Source organism: Stigmatopora argus, chromosome 1 (assembly GCF_051989625.1).
Source record: "Stigmatopora argus isolate UIUO_Sarg chromosome 1, RoL_Sarg_1.0, whole genome shotgun sequence".
Taxonomy (NCBI): Eukaryota; Metazoa; Chordata; class Actinopteri; order Syngnathiformes; family Syngnathidae; genus Stigmatopora; species Stigmatopora argus.
The window spans coordinates 16,926,117-16,945,940 of NC_135387.1; the positions used below are offsets into that span (position 1 = coordinate 16,926,117).

The 19,824-nt window shown below is 38.0% G+C and overlaps 1 protein-coding gene across 9 annotated transcripts in view; it reads left to right on the forward strand.

Annotated features, from left to right (window-relative positions):
* The window catches only part of kazna (kazrin, periplakin interacting protein a), an 83,655-nt gene that overhangs the window by 16,452 nt on the left and 47,379 nt on the right, over nucleotides 1–19,824 (forward strand). For all 9 annotated transcript variants that reach the window (XM_077604149.1, XM_077604148.1, XM_077604151.1 and 6 more), the window contains exon 3: nucleotides 17,408–17,597. In XM_077604149.1, coding sequence (XP_077460275.1) covers nucleotides 17,408–17,597 — 190 coding nt within the window. The remainder of the gene's footprint in view (nucleotides 1–17,407; nucleotides 17,598–19,824) is intronic.

Here is a 19,824-nt window from a genome sequence, read left to right on the forward strand (position 1 = left end):
TTAAAGGTTCCAAGTCTTGTTTGCGTACTTTAACTTTTGGTTGATTCATTTGTACAGATTCATTCTTCCTTTGAATTTCATTTTTTTGTCAAAATCTGCATCATTCCCCCCCCCTCATTTTTCTATGCTTATTTCATATTTTTGTCGGTAGAGCAAGAAAAATTTATAATATGGTATTTAGTCGGGTAGATACCTTTGTCCCTGGTAGGGAGAAATTTACAATGTGGTTAAAAAAAGATCCAATAACGCTGCAATGGAAAATGTTATACTGCTGCTTAAAATTAATTAATGGCACGGGTATAATTCACAAGCCGCTTTACACACCATTGTTGCCATTAAAAAAAAACACCGACATTTAATGAACCAAATAGTATTCCGATTTAGGCTTAAACTAAATGAATGACTGACCGTTTGGCTGCTGGCCATTAATGAAGTGAGTGCACCCTGAAAAGACCTTGGAAGGTGTGCCAAGTTTACTAATCTAATGAGTCATAAACCTTGTCGAGACATAAAATAATCCAATTAACCTACACCCCTTTACACAGAGTACATTCAGGTTTGTAAGTTTCATGAGTTTATAATGAGCCCCTGCAATTCATAAAGAGATATTCAAATTGCCTCTCCTCGTGCCCCATTCTCTCAATATTGCGCGTTCGGTCTTGAAAGAAATTTGCTGCTGAGGCTCTGCCACTGACCTTACCTCTGACTCTCCTACCTCATGCTGGAAAGAGCTCTGACTATATTAAATAGATGTGTCAATCATGTGCAGATGAAAATGGTGGTAGAGAAGGGGCATTTGGGGCACAGACTCAGGAGGATGTGGATGCATCTAAACAAGGTCCCGAGGTGACCTATGTCCACAAGATGCTTCTAAATAAGATCAATGTGACTCTCTATGACCCCCACGTTGATGTATTCATCAGTCAAAGGCTGCTGACGAGTCACTCACTCTTTGAGAAGCAACATACCGTGCATCAGCAGAAAAAGCCATGGCCACAGTGATTTTGATCTTGTTTTTCTTCATTTTAAAATTGGGTTTCAGCCAAGGAGGAGTGAGTGAATGACTGGTGGGGAGTTTTAAATTGAGATCAACTCACAACCAAAAGTTAAAGAAAAAAAATCCGATGAATCTCAGGAGTCGTGTCGTATTTCATCATTGATTACAGTATATATCCTAATCCGTTTGTTTATTTTACATTTCTACTGTTACCTTTTTAGTTTCAATTTCTGCTTTCTTTTTAATTACAACTTAAAGGACTATTAAACTTTATCATTTGCAAAGGAATACCTTATTTAAGGTTGCTGTCACTTATGCCAATTGGTTACGTGACAGCGTGCTTTAATATATCATCTAAATGTGCTTCTCTACAGCATCTAATCAGCTTTTCCATTTTGTTTTATCGCTGGGTTCTAATGTGTAGATTAATTATCTCTGCTGCCACAACCTCGTTTACAAATGCCAGAGTATGTTTTCATCAGTAAAACTCCGTTAAATATGATTATATAGTGCAAGAGAATAATTGTCTCGGAGGATAAAAGCGCACATCTACAAGAATACAACCTTTGCATTCAAGTTTTGTTCATGCTATCAAACCCATCAACATTGGTGGCATTTTATATTCAATTCAATACACATTTCAACCAGCCCTTTTGTATTGTCTAACTTATAATAACTTTAGAAAACTCAGCAGGAAAACGGCAGCCAGATCTGATTCGCAACCATTATTATCAATGTGTAGTTCAAAAGGCCACAGTGCATCTACCTTTCTTTGCTGCTCCAATGATCGAAGAATATTCAATTGGCTTCTATTTTTGCTGGATGCCGCAAGCAAAATGCCACAACCCGGCATAGCGCGGCACGAGCAGCAACAGAAGTTCTATCTGGCACCAGAATAAAATATCTGGTCAATTTTAAAAATTAAATCAAGTCAATATGTTGAGCTGTTCTTCACGGTTCAACTTGAGATTTAAAATGTCTTTTATATTTACACGCTAGACAATATGGATGATGAATGAAGTCCGTCTAAATCAAGGGTGTCAGACTCGGATTGGTTCGCGGGCCGCATTAACGTCAACTCAATTTCATGTGGGCCGGGCCATTTTAGATATAATATTTAGTTATTTTTTTTATAAATGGACTAAAGGAACTGAATTAAAAACCCTAAATATTCCATTTTCTTATAGATTATTTGAGCTTTTTTTCTTAGTAAGAGAAAATCATTTATTTAATAATTGGTTTTCATTTCAAAAGGAAACTATTTTTTATTATGTTCCATATTAAAGTGGAAAACAGAAAATATTTTTATATATTTTTAGATTTTGCAAGATGATTTTTGACCTAAAAACAAAAAAATGGCAATTATTGATTTAAAAGGGGGAAAATCAGGCAATATAATAAACATCTATATCTATCATTTCAATTTGATCCTAAAACAGAAAGTTGGCACTCATGATTTACTTTCCCGGGCCACACAAAATGATGCAGCGGGCCAGATTTGGCCCCCGGGCTGCCACTTTGACACCTGTGGTCTAAATGGAAAATCTTAATTGCAAACCTTCCATCCATGTGATGATTAACTTGAATTATGTTGTACATGACCATAATATAGTGTACATTGTCATAATTATCTTGCCCTCGCCTCCATGCGTTTCATTTCAAGTCAATCATCCCTCAACCTCGCCCACAACTTTGTGTTCTGAAAAGAAATAATTGGATTGTGCTTGCGATGGCGTTGTCTTGTTTCGTGGGTGCCTGTTCTTTTATCTTTGTTTTTTTGCAGAAAATGTAACCTTTTATCAAACAATAACATCAGTAGTGAGGCTGACACAGTGGGCGTATGCGCTCGTTTTTTTGTGTGCAAATATTCAAAAAGTCAATAAACCAACACCAGCTAAATGTATGTATGCATGAATGTATCTTTTATGCCATAATTCTTCTCCAAGCAACTTAGTGTTTGCCCGTAGCTTATTCCTGCAGCTCTTTGTTTATTTTGTCCGTCGTCCTATAACAATAGAACACCAGTATGCCGGCAGCCTGCCAGCTACCGCCTATCAAAGCCGACAAGACAAACACTTTCTTCAAAAATGTTGTTATAAAACATGCTTGCATTGCTTTTGGGAGGGTAAAAATTAAGAAGAGTTAAAGCCCATCTGTTAATTCTGGTACATTATATTAGGGCTGAACTGATAAATGTGCTTAATCATAGATCTGGAAGTATCCTATAAATGTTACTTCTACTATAATATACTATTCCTATTACATATCGAATTGGTGTTTTATACATGTAGAGTTTGAGCGCATACTGTATGTCATTGTTCTCATAGCAATGAGTCGTGTAGGAAAAACAACTGCCAGTGGTGATTAACAATACAGTGAGATGTGTAGGTAATACATTTGAACATTGAAATGATAAGGAAAATTGTGCTTCATGCAGAAAATTACGGTAATTAGTAGCATGTATCCATCAGAGATATGCAATGAAATTAAGTTCACCTTAAATGTATCAAAATTAAGAACATTCTTAGGGCAAATTGGTGTTGTCCACAAAGCAAAAGTATCCAAAACATAACATTGAGAATAATAAGCCATTATTTGGCCTACTTACAATTATTTTACTGTCATTTTTTTCCATTTTAGAAGAAAAAAATGAAGGTAAAAGTCATGGAATTTTACATGGTAAACTACTCCTCTTTAATTGAATATCATTTGGCAAAGAATGAAAACACGAGAGTGAATTTTGTCTATTCACAAATCGTAGGCAGTTTTTTTTATTAAAAAATTCCGGTCGTAAAAAACAGCAACAATGCACTCAACATTTGTCTTAAATTCACTGACCATTATTAGACCAAAGGTATAAATTATGACAGAATTCTTCTGCAAAAATTACATCATACACTAAATGTGCACATACTCGATACAGAATGTGTCAAATGTCCCATATTCATAGCAGAGAAGAGCCACTTTGTCGTCCCAAGAGTATTGGATGCCCAGGGGGGGACTCTAAAAGAGAGATTGAGTATGTCATGGGTTTTGCCCGGTCAATCTGCGCCTCTCTGAATGGGACCTAGCTCAGCTGGCCTCCAGAACATGCTTTATGTCCATGCATTATGCATAACCGTGGTCCCGTCTGGCTGGTGCTCTCCGCCATCCACTGACCCCAACAGACCTCTGTGATGCACCAATGAAATCTTGCTACTCTCTTAGAGTGATTGTGTAGATCAAATGTTTTTTTAAAAATTATTTTTCTTCAGGGAATTAATTAACAAATTAGCTTAATAAAATCCATAGAGGGAATGAAACACATTTTGCAAAATAAAGTGGCATGAAAAATCAATGTACTAATTGATCAATTAGAAAAACAACAGAAAAAAACATGAAAATTCTCTATTTTTAATCATAATGAAAGAAAATTACACATTTGTAGCCCTGCAAACAAGTTTGGCAAATGGTGAATATTTCTTAATAAATGGTACTTCAAACTATGTTTTGCCACACACAGTTGAAATTCATTCATTCCTTTTCTGAGCCGCCTATCCTCATAAAGGTCGTGGGGGTGCTGGAGCCTATCCACCCTAACTAAGGGCAGTAAACAGGGGACAGCCTGAATGGGTTGCCAGCCAATCGCAGGGCAAAACGAGACTCAAACCTATGGACATTTTTGAGTGTTCAATCAGCTTACCTGGTACCTGGTGAAAAACCACGTAAGCCCAGGGAGAAAATGCCCAGTTAAATTTACTGTCAAATTAAATGTAAAACTAAGATAATTATTGTACATCTGTATTGATAACAACCACACATTTTTCTCTGAAGTCTGCTACTAAATTCTAACACATAATGGCAAAAGGCAATAGGCAGGCAAGGGAATGGCACTGTTGCCACAGTTTTCAACACTTTAAGTAAGGCATATTTAATCACAAACCATCGAATGTGTCATGTAAACAGCTATAACAATGCTCACAAGTATTCATTCTTTATCATCTGTGAAAATTGACAAATATTACTTTGACATATGAGTAGTATATTATATCTGTTTGTGTGTAATTTATTGACCACCGGTGGATAAAACGTGGGTAAAAAAGGAGCACTACATTGAAACCAATGTTGTTGTTTTTTATTATTACTGTATGTATTCATGTAGATCAGTATGATAGAAAAAAAACTTTTTTGTGCCAGTGACTGGTGCATAAAAACAGAGATTCCCATTCATTCCAACTTAAAAAGATGATTTGAGGTACGATTTTCGTATGGATGTAATAAAACTCTTGACTCAAGACACATAAACAATATTATACAATCTTGGTTGTTGGAATAAGCTTGAACAAATCCATATCGTGGAAGGATATGTAAATATTTCAAAAGCTTAGTCTAAACTTCATGTGTATGAATAATATAAATAATTAAGAAGAACATGCTTAGCAGAGATTATCCTACCACTTCAAATCTAAAATCAATAAATGCATTAGTCTGTTGCAAGTCTTATTGCATGACAATATTGCTCTAGTTTCACAACAATTAACCTTGGGCTACAAACCCATCTGAAGCAATAAAAATTTGACAATAAAAATTGACAAGTATCTTGCTTGACAAGAAAACATTCTAAAACTTTAAAGTATTTTTTTTCGCTGATATTGACGTTAATGGAGGTTACGCATTAATCCTTTGTCGTTGCAAGAATACACTAAAGCAAAGATTCTTTGTCAGGCTATAATGTATTAAATATAGCACAATGAATAGCAATTTTATAATTACCAGAAAAAAAAGTTACTTACAGTATTATGGATTCTTAAGATACTATTTCATGCTAGCTGCCTCCATTCATTTGGAATGGAATGATTAATTTGCCCCCCTCCGACGGATAATTTTACTGTTTTTATTTTAAATAACTCAGAAATTTTATTTTTTTTAATTAATTAAAGATTAAAAAGTAATCTTTGGGGACTTCAATAAGTATTTTCAAAACATGCCATGACAAATAGTTGCTTGGCAACCCATTTTTCTATGATAGATAGACTGAAAGCTGGATTTGTTTTTCTGAATTTCTTCTCAACTCAACTCATTTCCTGAACCGCTATATCCTCACTAGAGTCGCGGGGGGTGCTGGAGCCTATCCCAGCTGAGGCGGGGAAACACCCTGAATCGGTGGCCAGCCGATCACAGGGCGACCGACAACCATGCTCACTCACACCCATACTTTGGGGCAATTTAGAGTGTCCAATCAGCCTACCATGCATGTTTTTGGAATGTCTGAGGAAACCAGAGTACCCGGAGGAAACCCACGCAGGCCCGGGGAGAACATGCAAACTCCACACAGGTAGACAATCTTGGCTAAGGTATTTTGGTGTTTATAGTAGCATCCATTTTTCAGAGGCACATACTCAGTTTAATCGCAAACAGTTGTACTTGAAATTTCACAATTTTGAGTTCTCATTTTATATGCCGGCAGGAGAGTGGTTAGCGCGTCGGCCTCATAGTGGGGGTCCTGGGTTTAAATCCAGGTCAGTCCACCTGCTTGGAGTTTTCATGTTCTCCCCGGGCCTGCGTGGGTTTCCCCTGGGTACTCCGGTTTCCTCCCACCTTCCAAAAACATGCATTGTAGGCTAATTGGACACTCTAAATTGCCCCTAGGTACGGGCGTGAGTGTGCATAGTTGTCCGTCTCCTTGTGCCCTGCGATCGACTGGCCATCGATTCAGGGTGTCCCCCGCCTCTGGCCCGAAGTCAGCTGGGATAGGCTCCAGCACCCCCCGCGACACTAATGAGGATAAGGCAGTTCAGAAAATGAGATGAGAGGAGATGAGATTAATTAAAGGCATAACCCTTATTTCAGAAGTTATCTCTGTCGTATAGCAGTGGTAAAACAATTTCGTGAAAGCCTCATGATAAAAATATTGCATCCCCTTCACATTGGCAATTGTATTCCACTCTTTGGGACAAATTAAATAAGTCTCTTAATCTCCAGGGTCCAATATGTCATGAAAAGCGTACTTTAAAAAGTAAAAGTACACCTTGGGGCAATATCGTGATTTTAATCAAACTGTATATTGAAAATAGTGCTGCTAACTGCTAACATTCAAGAACTTTATATTATTAACATTATTATTATTATTATTATTATTATTATTATTATTATTATTATTATTATTATTATTATTATTATTATTATTATTTTTAGTGGCACTCCAGGAGTTGAGTTTGAGAAAGGGAAAGGCATAAGGGTCACTTTTTTGGCAATTATCTATGCTAAATAATGTACAAGCAATATTTGTGTCTAATTTTTAAACTTTTGATTATCCATGGTGAACGTTGTGAAATTGATAAGGGTTTTTCAGGCCTGTATTTTTGAATGCTCTACAGCAGGGGTCCCCAAACTTTTTCTTGTGAGGGCCACATAACTTTTCCCTTCTCTGATGGGGGGCCGGTGTCAGTTTGTAACAGAAAAAGTGTGACGATCGTAGGGGAGCTTAATTTTTTTTTATTCTTTTCCAGAAAGCCACACACAACCAAATAACCCTTTCCAGGTTCTTTACAGAAAAAAAGTCAGGAAACATATAATAGCACTATTAATGAAATAAATAATAACTAAATAACCCTCTCTGAGTTCTTCACAGAAAAAACAGGAAATAAATAACACTATTTATGAAATAAATAATAACTAAATAACTCTCTCTGGGTTCTTCATAGAAAAAAAAGCCATGGAACATTAACTTTCTGTTGTGCCATGCACAATCTTCTCCCTTTGCTCTGAAGTTTATGCACGACACCACAACCGTCATTACAGAATCGTCAACATTTTGCAGCACAGTGCTTGGTGGTGAATTTGGCAGTGGACTCGTAGCGGGGCGGTGAGACCCCTTTTTCCTGGTTCATGCGTCCCATTATTAGACCGCGAGTTTCGGCCACCATGCTAGGAGCCCCGTCAGTCGTGATGCTAGCTAGCTTTGACCAGTCCAGGTCCAACTTCTCCATGGTTTGGCACACTTTGTCAAAAATATCCTCTCCCGTTGTAGTCCCTTTGAGACTTTGGAGGGCTGCCAGATCCTCGCAAATCTCAAAGTTTGCGCTAACTCCACGAATAAAAATGAGCAGTTGCGCTGTGTCTTGCACGTCCGTGCTTTCATCCAGTGCTAATGAAAAAAAGTCAAATTATTTCGTCTTCTGCTGCAGCTGGGCATATACATTACTCCCGATTTCTTCAACGCGTGTGGTCATTGTACTCACCGACAGACTTACGGCATTAAATGCATCTTTCTTCTCGGGACACACCTCCTCCGCGACAGTATCCATACATTTCTTAAAAAACTCTCCGTCAGTGAAAGGCTTACCGCTGCTTGCTATCAATTTAGCAACCCAAAAGCTGGCCCGAGCGGATGCCTGGTTCTGCTGAGATAGTGGTCCACTTTTTCGCTTTGAGAGTTTGTCTGCTCGTATTTGGCCTTGCAATCTATCGTACTTGTCTTTGTGACGGGATTCATAGTGTCGGCAAAGATTGTATTCTTTGAATACCGCCACCGTCTCTTGACAAATGAGACAAACAGCCTTTTCTTTGCATTGAACAAAAAAATAATCGTTTGTCCACTCCAGGTTAAATACCCTGCATTCTGAATCAATTTTTCTCTCACCTAACTTTTTCGCCATTATTCCGTTCTCAAACAGGTTGCAGTTTTAATATGCTTGAATAGTCCGCGATGGTCCCAGGGCTCCGCCCTCACCTGCGATCGTCCAGATGTCTCGGTAACACTGCTCATGCATGCAACGGCGGACGTGCCCGCATGCATCAAAGGGAAACACTCTCCCCGCGCGTGTCACCAAAGAAGCAATGCGAAGCCCCGCTTCACTGGGATGATTTGTGGGCTCAGCAGGGGTGCAATGAACCAAACACAAGATTAAAACGTCCCAGTCTTCAAGGCCAAATAGGAAAAAAAATCCGATAGCATCTCTGGTATTGTTCAGAGGGCCGGTCCAAATGTGCCGGCGGGCCGCATCCCAAAAAAAAAAAAAAAAAATGTAAAAAAAAAAAAAAAAAAATCCGATAGCGACTCTGGTATTGTTCAGAGGGCCGGTCCAAATGTGCCGGGGGGCCGTAGTTTGGTGACCCCAAACTATCTCTTAAAGCCAGCTCCTGCGTTAAAATTTTTGACTGTAGAGTCTACAGTCAAAAATTTTAACACAGGAGCAGGCTTTAAGAGATAGTCATAATCAAGGAGCCAGCAAGTGTATACTATCATTGTTTATTGCATCAAGTTACTGATGTTCAATTTGGTGGTGCTTTTTTAGAGGAACACATTTGGAGTTAAGTATTATTGCAAAGGATCCGTCTATCTGCCACGAAAATATGGTTGGTGTGATTGGGGGCAAGTCACCTTGCTGAAAGCAGCTGGAGTTCTCCTATCTGTGGTGCTACAGCCATTCTTAACACAGGGAATGTAGCTCTAATGTCCTGGGGGATTTAAAAGTGTGTTGTATCATCAATCAGTTTTACATACTAAATTGAAATACTGTATCTCATTGTCTCTAAGACTTTCGTGCCCATTTACATGTTCTCTGCTTCATTTACCATATTCTTCTCTTTCTCCATTATTGCATTGTCTTGCTAACTCAATTCCAATCACCTTATAATAATTAAGTACTACTATTTTTTTACCATACTAAAAGTATAACTAGAAATACAGTCTCTCCTAAATATAAATATTACTACCAATTTACCTCATATCTGTTTCGTAATAAGTGACATTCATTGTCAATGGATCACATGACAATAACAGTTATAACGAGTTCATAGGGCTCGCATTGCATTGCATTCTTTCCAAAATAACTGTGCTTTTTGGATTTCATATTTTGTTTTGTTTCACATGAAACAGTAATACAATGAATATGATAAATAAGTATGAATCCTTACTGTCTTTATTTCCCTTCACCCCTATAAATTTAATGCATTGGATTGTAACCTATTTAGAATAGAATTATTCCGGCATTTCTTATGCAGTCATATAGTATTTCAGTACAAATATCCGATCATTTTATATCAGTCACATCTAATTTCAAGTGATCGGCATTCGCTAGACACAAAGAGGTATAGACCAATATATCTCAACACATCTTATCCTATTCAGTGTTATGAGTAGCTGAAATCTTTTGTAGCCGATTTTGGTTGAAAGAAGACTTATTGTACACCCTGGAGTGGTCTCAAGACTATTACAAAACAAGTAGACAAACATACAGTAATTTGTTTTCATTTTGCCGGCACTGCTACTTTCTTCAATTGTTTTAAAATGCAGTCAATAATTCAAAGCTGGACTCGGCAATAGTTTTCCCCATTTAATGGTCTTTGCACCTCTAATGTACCATATTCAATGGTCTGTGGGCTGCTCACTGTACCTTTGATGTACTACAGACGGTTGTTGCCAGAGTCGGTCGGCATTTGTGACTGTGTCAATTAATCAAATTTTTCCAACGCAGAATCCAATCTGTCAGCTTGCAATGCATTCTCATTGCAGCTATTTTGGGTATATCTCATTTTATTTGCACTTATTGAAGCCTAACTCAGATCATCAGCTATATAATGCATTTCCAAGTGAGTTGACCCATTACATATTTATGAATTCAGTCACATAGATGAAAAAACTGGAAATTGTGTTGGCTCGTACCTTCATATTTATCTGACATCAAAGTCAATTCTTTGATTGGATTGATGTAGATTCAGCTAAAATGACAAGGAAGGCCCGCAGCATGAAAACATGCATAACAATGTATTGGCATAGATTGAGCGAATGACAATTTTTCACTGCGGGGTCCACATCTGCAATGCGGTTAAAATATACTGACTGGGCATCCCAAAAACACAATGTCTGTTTATTTTTTTGTGCCAATATGCTAATATCAGTCTGACTTGAGTGGGGGCCATTTTAAGGATGAGTAAGGGGCCCTGTAACACAGTTTTGCAAAATCTCCCCGCAGCTGTTTAGCTGCAGGGTGACCTATCTTTGAAGGCAAAAAAGGGGGGGTGCGTTGTTTATTTTACGCGAGCAGTCTCCTATAGTGTGAAGAAAATTTTAACATTTTGATTTACATTGAAATTCAAGACACTATATCTGAAATGGGCCGTGGACCCAGCACATGATGATTTGTGCAGGATTATGATTGACATTTTTCAATTAACACAGCAAGATGAATTTGATATATGTTTTGCATGAATTAACTTGAGGAAATGGAAGTCAGTGGAAAAATTTGCATAGTCTATGTATAAGCTTCATTGCAAAATTATCACCGTGGAGTGGAAATTCAGTCATTTTTGGGGGAAATTATTATTATTAATGTCAAAGGTCATTCAATAGATGAAGGCTAAAAATGTTACTATCTCACTCATCTCTTATGGAATTATAAAAAGAATGTGTAATCATAATTCTTGTCATTGATGTCTCCCTTTTTTCCTTCTTACGCCACTTGCCTCACTCCCATTTACCCACTCATCCACTCTCTCCACTCACAAAACTGCCCACATAAACAATGTCATTGTTTGTGTTGTATAATTAAGGAAAATAACTACAATATACTTTTTACTTATTATGTACTTTAATTCACCGTATGCATGCATGCCTAGGGTAGTAGTAGTTCTTACCATAAAAGCCAGAAAATCTGATCAAAAGTAGTTCCAGTAAAACTACTGGTAACTTACACTTCTGTTCTCTTCTGGACAGTAACGCAGTAATCCATACATCCATTTTTTTATGCTTATGTCGGAAGATTCATGCATCCACTATATTGTTGGAGATAATTCTCCATTTTCCTTATATTCCTCAGGGTTTCTTTCACTTGAAGACATTTTTGATTTTTTTATGCATTGCACCTTGCCATGATTACTGGCTTTGAAAATGACTTTTTTCATACACAGCTGGCTGACAGTATAGGCCTCTGGACTGTTAAGAGCTACAAGGCAACCTCAAACACTGGCACTTTATCTTCCAGTTGGCACAAATTGGATATTCCTCTGCACGACTGTTTTCATGTCTTTCTTTTCTTTTTTTCTTTATCACACCTTTCGGCTCATCTTCTCTAACGAAAATCCAGTATTTTCCCTCATTTGCATGCCAAGCTCGACAATGTTGTGTTTGCCATTTTGGCATTTGGGAAGGCATCAGAAAAAAACTATTGGACTGTGGATTTTTAGATTCATTACATTTGTTGGTTTAAATTAATTTTGGCTAAAATTAGCTACTTATTATTGTCACTTGGTTGAGATGTATCACTTCCTTAACATCATTTGGTGAACTAATTTTCCTATTGAGAAAAAGCTGTGTTTGGCTTTTGTGTTGTCTCATTAGAGTATTATATAGAGAAGAAAGAACACAAATCGGTAAATTGGGGGGATAGGGGCATGGGAGATGTGTTCCAAAAGGCAAAAAAAGAAATACTAGTTGACCTTTAAATAAGTGGGCATTGTCTTGCAATATACTATTTATACCAGCCATGCTTTTCAATCTTTTAATATAAGGTCGTGCGTGGTCGATAGTAATCTCCTTTCATAAACTTATTTGTTAAAACTATCTCAAATGTTGTGCCTTTTGGACCCTGTATTGGAGAGAGAATGTCATAAACATGACAGTGGCTTTTTGAAGCAAATTGGTTTGGAATAGCTACATCAAGCAGCCAGTTTCAGCCCCTCCTACAGCCCCAAAACAGAGCATATCTCAGTCTTTGTCACTAAAATGACAGCTGCTGAATACTGTGCAGGGAAGACAAGAGCTGCCCCCAACCTGAAACATACTGACAGCCTCCTCTTCCTCTTTCCTTTAACACGCAAACCTACAGAAGAAGACATACATACAGATGCACACACACAATTCAAAAGAAAGAAACAACGTGCAATAGCGTCCCTAACACCTACCAATGTTTGATTTAGCACAACGTCATCAGGAGCGGCACCACTCATTCTTTCTCTTTTCATCAAGAAAAATGATTCATCTGTAGGCAGCTGAGACCACCAGTCAATCATTGATTTCGAAATGTATTTGTCAACAATTTATTCAAATGGAAGTCATAGACTGCATTTAGCACTTTGTTCAACAGAGTATTTTAATTTTGTTTTTTTATTTTTTTTATTTTGCTGAACTACCAGTACAAGTTGAAGGTCATGAACATTGGTAACTAACCCCTGATTAGACAGGAATCCATGGGTATGAATAGCACAATTTCCTGACATTCAGCAGCAAAGATATAGAGCATTTCGTCATAGTCCTTTAGCAGTTGGGGATTAATGCCCATGGTGCCTAACGCCCTTGCTGCCCTATGTGGTTAGTGATTTGCAATCAGTTTTGTAAGTCAAACCGCTCTGGCATCGAGCAGATTTTAAATCGGTGATGGTGTGATGTCAAACTTTCTAATGCACATACATCAGTCAGCCACATATTTATGTCAATTCCAGCCTACTAAACTCAATTCTGGGCATTTTCCATGCAAAGGCAAGTTGTGCAAATCTAATAAAAAATGACATCAATACTTATGATTCAGAATATTAATAAGAATGCAAGATCACCTTGAGCATTGATGAGTCACAGCAGACTTTGGAGATGCAATGGAAAATAAATGCTCTAAATATTTACAATTTGGCTAGAAATATGAAAGTCATGTTTTGTATCTGTTGGTCACAGGAAGCGCGTACATCTCATGACATGCGCAGTGGGTAGACAATATGTGAAGAGCATCTAAAATACTCACAACTGATTGGCTGTAATAGTACTGGCATTTAAAAGACATTTTTCCTACTTTTCTGGAAATGCTGGCTTTTATTGATGATTGTGATCAATAACACTGCATTAACTAAATTCTACTGGTCATTTTGCTGAAGTATTATTATGTGTTGCTATGGGGGTTGGTCCCAAATTTCTTTCATTACTAGTTTTATGTTTTTTACAATCACTAGGAACAGAAGGCCAAGCTGAGAGGTGAAAAATGTGTCATTTAATGGAAAATTGTCATGTAAACTTCCAGTATCACTTCCCCGCCTGTATCCTCTCCACCCTTGCGTAACCAAAGTTTTTTTTTTTTCCATATTCTAGTTTGATGCAAGTTCTGTAGAAGATAGTAAATGTATCACTTTGTTCAGGTGCTGTGGAATGTTGCTATAGCTTTTAACTGAGCACCTTTTGTTATTAACCCATTAGACATGCATAGAAAAATAAACTACACATTGTTTTGTTGGATTGTTGCCAGGGAGCAAATTCTCTCACTCTGTGCATTCAGCCTTAATGTTATTGCTTAGCAACACATTTTAGCTATGGTAAGATCAAAGGGTAAATTATAAAGAATCACTGTGATTTTTTTATATGAAAATCCTTCTTGCCCTTTACTTTCATGACCTAAACTACGGTTTCTGCCTTGCTTGACTGAAAAGGGTGCTATGCCTGGATGGACAGATCCTTGACTGCTGCGCAATGAAGGATGGCCACAGACCACTGAGTCCACTTGCCACTGGCTTCATTCACATGCTAATCCAAACTGCCGCTACACTTACTAATTACCACCCCTCTGCCACTAGGCACTGATTCAGTCCACTGAGCAGCACACACATCCAAGACCACATCCAACTTAATCTAAAAGACATGAATAGGAGGAGCTTTGCTATGAAATAAAGCACGATTCATTGGAGGTTTAATTAGAGCTTGCAGAGATGGTGATCTAAAATAAGCCTCAAAACATTTTCTAATTGCACATTTATAATTATGCACCTGGGGCGATTTGAAGAAAGATTTGATAATTAACATAATAACATGTGATTATAAACACATTCGGTGACCACAGTCCGAACTGATCAACAACATCTAGTAAAATGTCATATCTAAATTCATAAAGAGTTATAGAATAATGTCATTTAAGGGCCAGGGGTTTTTGATGACTATAAACAAACATCAATAATCGAAGATACCTGTACGGTAGCTGCACATTGCAGTTTTTTCAAACCCATATATATATATATATATATATATATATATATATATATATATATATATATATATATATATATATACACATATATATATATATATATATATATATATATATACATATATATATATATATATATATATATATATATATATATATATATATACATATATATATATATGTATATATATACATATATATGTATAAATATACATATATATACACATATATATATATATATATATATATATATACCTGTAAAGAAAGCCATAATGATAAATACATGATGAGAAGTTACAACAAAAGAGCAATAAAATGACTTTAATTGCTATTTATTGTGTATCTGTGTGCAGTAGAAATTGTTTGCATTATATAATATAGTATATCATTTAAATCATTGGCCTCTATTTTCGTGCCTAATACAGAATGATCTGGTGTGAATCACAACATGAGTTTATTTTAACCTCAGCTCAATGTGTTTTGGAATTTGGCAGACTCCTCTGCACAATAGTAAACACTAGTGTAGTAAGGTAATTTGATAAGGTGAAAGTGATAATTTAGCAGATGAAAATCTCTTTTTTTGCACCACTGAAGAAATGGTCTTAGTTCTAACATAGTTTAAACCACTGGTCTCAGGGAAATTTCACAAGCCTGCATCTGCAGACAGATATTTGTGCTTTTTAAGTGAATTGTTTGTGTGTGGGGCTGTGTATGCTGTTGTGTTCTCTAAGTTTTGTTCAGGGCATGCATATGTTCTTTTACGGCCTAGAAGTTTGGTATCAGCTCCCAGGTTTTACAGTTTGCTATTCAGGCTGGTTCACTCTATTGACATATGCAGAATGTTGGATGAAAAAGTATGCAACCTTTAGAAACATTGCACTCTTTCTATTTGGATAGCTTTTGCAGCTTAAAGTTGATTTAAAGCTTAGGCGATGAATCGGAAATGTACTCTGAAAAAAAGTTTGGGTAAATCAGTAGTCTGGTGGGGTGGAGCAGGTGACTGTAAGACACACTTTAATTTATTTAATTTATCAAATTTATTAGGAGCGTAAAAAGTAGCGAGTCATTTAAGTCATATGATTGAAGAGACTGAATAGTACACGAGGGCATGACATCAACTTCATTTTCACACACATTAAATCTTCTTTATCTGTGTAGCAGAAGGCTTATTGTCATGAGAAAATAACTCACACAAAATAATGTTTGATGTAGCTCATGGTCTTTGTGAGTTCCAGTTCAAGATCTAGTTCTTTAAAAGGAGCAAGATCTTCCTAATTTGGGATAGGTTCTGTAATGACACAGGTATCTACAGTTTTGTTTTATGGTTATCAACAATACCGTTTTGAATGATGACAACCCTGTTTGTATTGTTCATCTTTTTAATACTGTTTGGGGGTGGCAACAGAGATGATTGTTGTATGTTACAAATTATAATACTACTAAAAACAAGGTTGGACTAGAACACCTCTTTAAAAAAATGATTGAATGTTGAGATATGAAATGAACTGCATCACTGGGGGTCATTGCTGATTATGTATTTGCATTAATTTATTATCTTACAACAATATGTTGTGATTATTATTTTTGCCAGATTATTTGCCCCACTGGATTTATTAAAACACTTTAATTTCTCTAAAATTAATTTATTTTCTTACTTGAAATACAGTGTACCAGCGCACACGCACGCACACGCACACACGCACGCACGCGCACACGCACACGCGCACACGCGCACGCACACACGCACACACGCACACACGCACACACGCACACACACGAATCTGTCAGTATCACAACAGGAGCGACAACTGCCTTTGATACTGTGACGGAAGCTTTGTTTGTCAAAATATAATTATTCTCACCCTGTTTGTGCTTATTTGTCAAGCTGATGAGTTCCTTTCCTTTAACCACTAAGCAAAAGACACTGTGGGGTCGGGGCAGTAATTGTTTTCACTTAAATTGCTTCCCCCCCACACACTGCTGAACTACTGGCATGTATTATTTCAAACACTAATTGCCAGAGCCTGACAACAATATCTTTCTAAAACAGCTGTGCAAGAGACTTGTGACTTGCCTACTCTCACGTGGGTGTCCAAATCCCCCCTCTAATTTCCTGTGCAAGTGGTACGGTCCATTTAAAAAAAGGTGCCTGTCATCTCTGAAATGCGCCTTGTCCGTTCTACAATCAGCTGCAGGGAGCGCATTTCACACAGGGGCAGTGCATACAACACACACACTCTCTCACACACGTGCTTGCAGAAATCACGTACGCAGTCGCACTGCCAATCTCATGCAGTCCCTCCAGTAATTTAACATTTTCCCTCAGGCGGATGACTCTGCAAGCGAAAGGACAAACTGCTATGAGGATTTAACTTGGTTTCGTGCTCATCACCAGAGGGATTTATTTGCGGACACTTTTGTCTTGATCCTATGTCAGCATGACATCTTTGCCGGATTTCCCTCTTCACAGGCAAAAATTGTAAAAATGATGGATGACAACAAGCAGCTGGCTCAGCGCATAGACGGGGCCATTCAGTCGGCCAGCCAGGAGGTGACCAACTTGCGCTCGGAACTGAGCGCCACCAGTCGCAGGCTGAATGAGCTGGGGGCTGCTGACCTTTCCGGCAACATGCCCGAGACCCTGCAGCACAACCACAACGGTAAGACACCACCATCGGGATGCGGTGCAAAGTGTGGGAGTGTGTGCCGGAAGAGTTGTGAGCGTGCCAAGATGCAATCTGATGTGTACGATCTGACAACCGAGCACGTGCTGCGAACTCTTTGAAAACCCGCAGTTAATATGTGTGTGTCTGACAGAGAAAGGGGGAAAAAGGACAGAGAGCTGTTTTACTCCGTTTGTGTCCACTCTCACCCCTTACTTCCCTCCCTCCCCATGTTGAATAATTAACCCTATGAACCTTTAAGAGGGGGTTGTGCTGCACTTTGGTCAGGCTAGAGTGGGTAAAGTTACAGCCTCTTTTTTGTCTCTTGGCACTATGGCCAACCAGTTCATTCATTTTGTCCTCCACTGGCTAATGGATCCGTGTGTCCTAAACAGGGTTGCTGTGGGTTACTGTTACCGAGAGATATTGAATAGGTGTCCGCTATGTAGAATGTATTCCAGAGCGTGTCTTCGAACACTGTATGTATTAGATGTTTTATGCCCTTTCCTACCATCGTGTGCCAACCAAAGTTGGAATGTTGACAGATGTGTCTACACATGGTTGGTGACATAAGCACCCACGGCTTACCACATTGTATTCAATCCAGCCACACACACAAACAAATGTTCTTACTCTTGCTGTTTCCATAGCAGTCAGCTGCTCCTTCAACCAGCTGTCTGTGTGTTCTATGTTCCCTCCCAACATATTTGAGACACCTCAGAGGTCAAGCTACACCCATTCCATAGAAGTCTGCAATACTTCCTCTTTTCACGATGACAGGGGGGAGACGTCGGTCCGCACTGCCCGCGTTGTGACGAAAAGTAATGTAGTTCTTGTTGACCTCTGTTGTAGGAAAGGTGGAACACGGCGGCATGACACAGCTGGCGACTTTCAAATTGCTCTTCTGGCTATTGCTTCGGGTTCTAACGTTGGCTTAATTTCTTTATGTTGCTTCTCAACGTTTCCACCAACCAACCCTTTATACGTGCTGTTACCATAGTATTGGGTGTGTGTGTGCCAAAGTAAGTGACGACAAGAGTTCTTCTGAGAGTGCTGATGTCATTGTTCCTCATACAGTCCTGCTTGGCTGCTTAGAGAAAATGTTGCCTGCAAGGTTCACGTTTAATTGTGTGATTTTGTGGATGCATTATAATAATCACCCTAATTCTCTTGACTTACTTTCATGACCAAAAAAAGCTTTTCTTTGTGTTTTAGAAAGCAGATCTTTGTAAACATTGAGTCCGGAACAAGGTGCTCTATATATCCTCTGTTCAAAATGTCCCTGCCTTCTTTTACGATTTGAGTTGCAATGGTGAACTGGTGCATTGTCAATCCAATATTAAATTAATCAAAAACTCATTAGTGAATTGATTGATCAAGACGGTTAATTTACATTTTTAAAAATCATTTCAATCGTCTCAACATGAAATATTCTCAGAAATATGTCGTTCTCCTCCATTACAAATAAACATAGCGCATTTGAGAATGTGTTTCTACTTCATTTTATTCTTATTTTCAAAACAGTAAATCAAAGAGACTCAAGTGATTTCTACTCTGCCATTTTCATTTAAAATCCTGTTTATGATTAAGAGGATTCATAATGATAGAAAAAAAGAACACATTATTAAATTATGAATATAATTCTTCGTTGCAACCCTACCTTCCAAAGTGCATTTATTTTTACTTGCTGTCGACCTTTAACTTTTTATCTTTTCCTCCCCGACACTGTCCTTTACCACCTGAGGTTTATACGAGTAACGGCTGGGTCTTTGTGGATTAGGTAATTTATCATCAGTGGCTACATTTGGAAGGGAAGTGTGTGCTAAGGGTCACCGGTTCATTGCACAGCCGGCACAGTGCGAGTCCTGAGGGAAGAGCAGTTGCTGAAGCTACCTGGCACCACAACAACAGAAGCAGCAGTAACCTCACTTGCATGATCTCTTACTGCATTTCCATTGCTTCTATCTAAAGGATGCTATTGTTCCACGCTGCACAAATAGTCACTACATCCAGCATCCTTTTCATATATGCATATCTATTAAAGACAATTATTAGTATTTGCATTTGTCACCAAATGGTATTATTCTGGCATAAAATGGTAGAATGCTGCCATGAGTTAGGTTGCAGTTCTCTTCCCTAGTACAAAAAAGTAACATGATAGGTCATTGTCATTACTGTAGTCACAGTGATTACGCTGTCTGATCATATTAAGATAATTTCCATG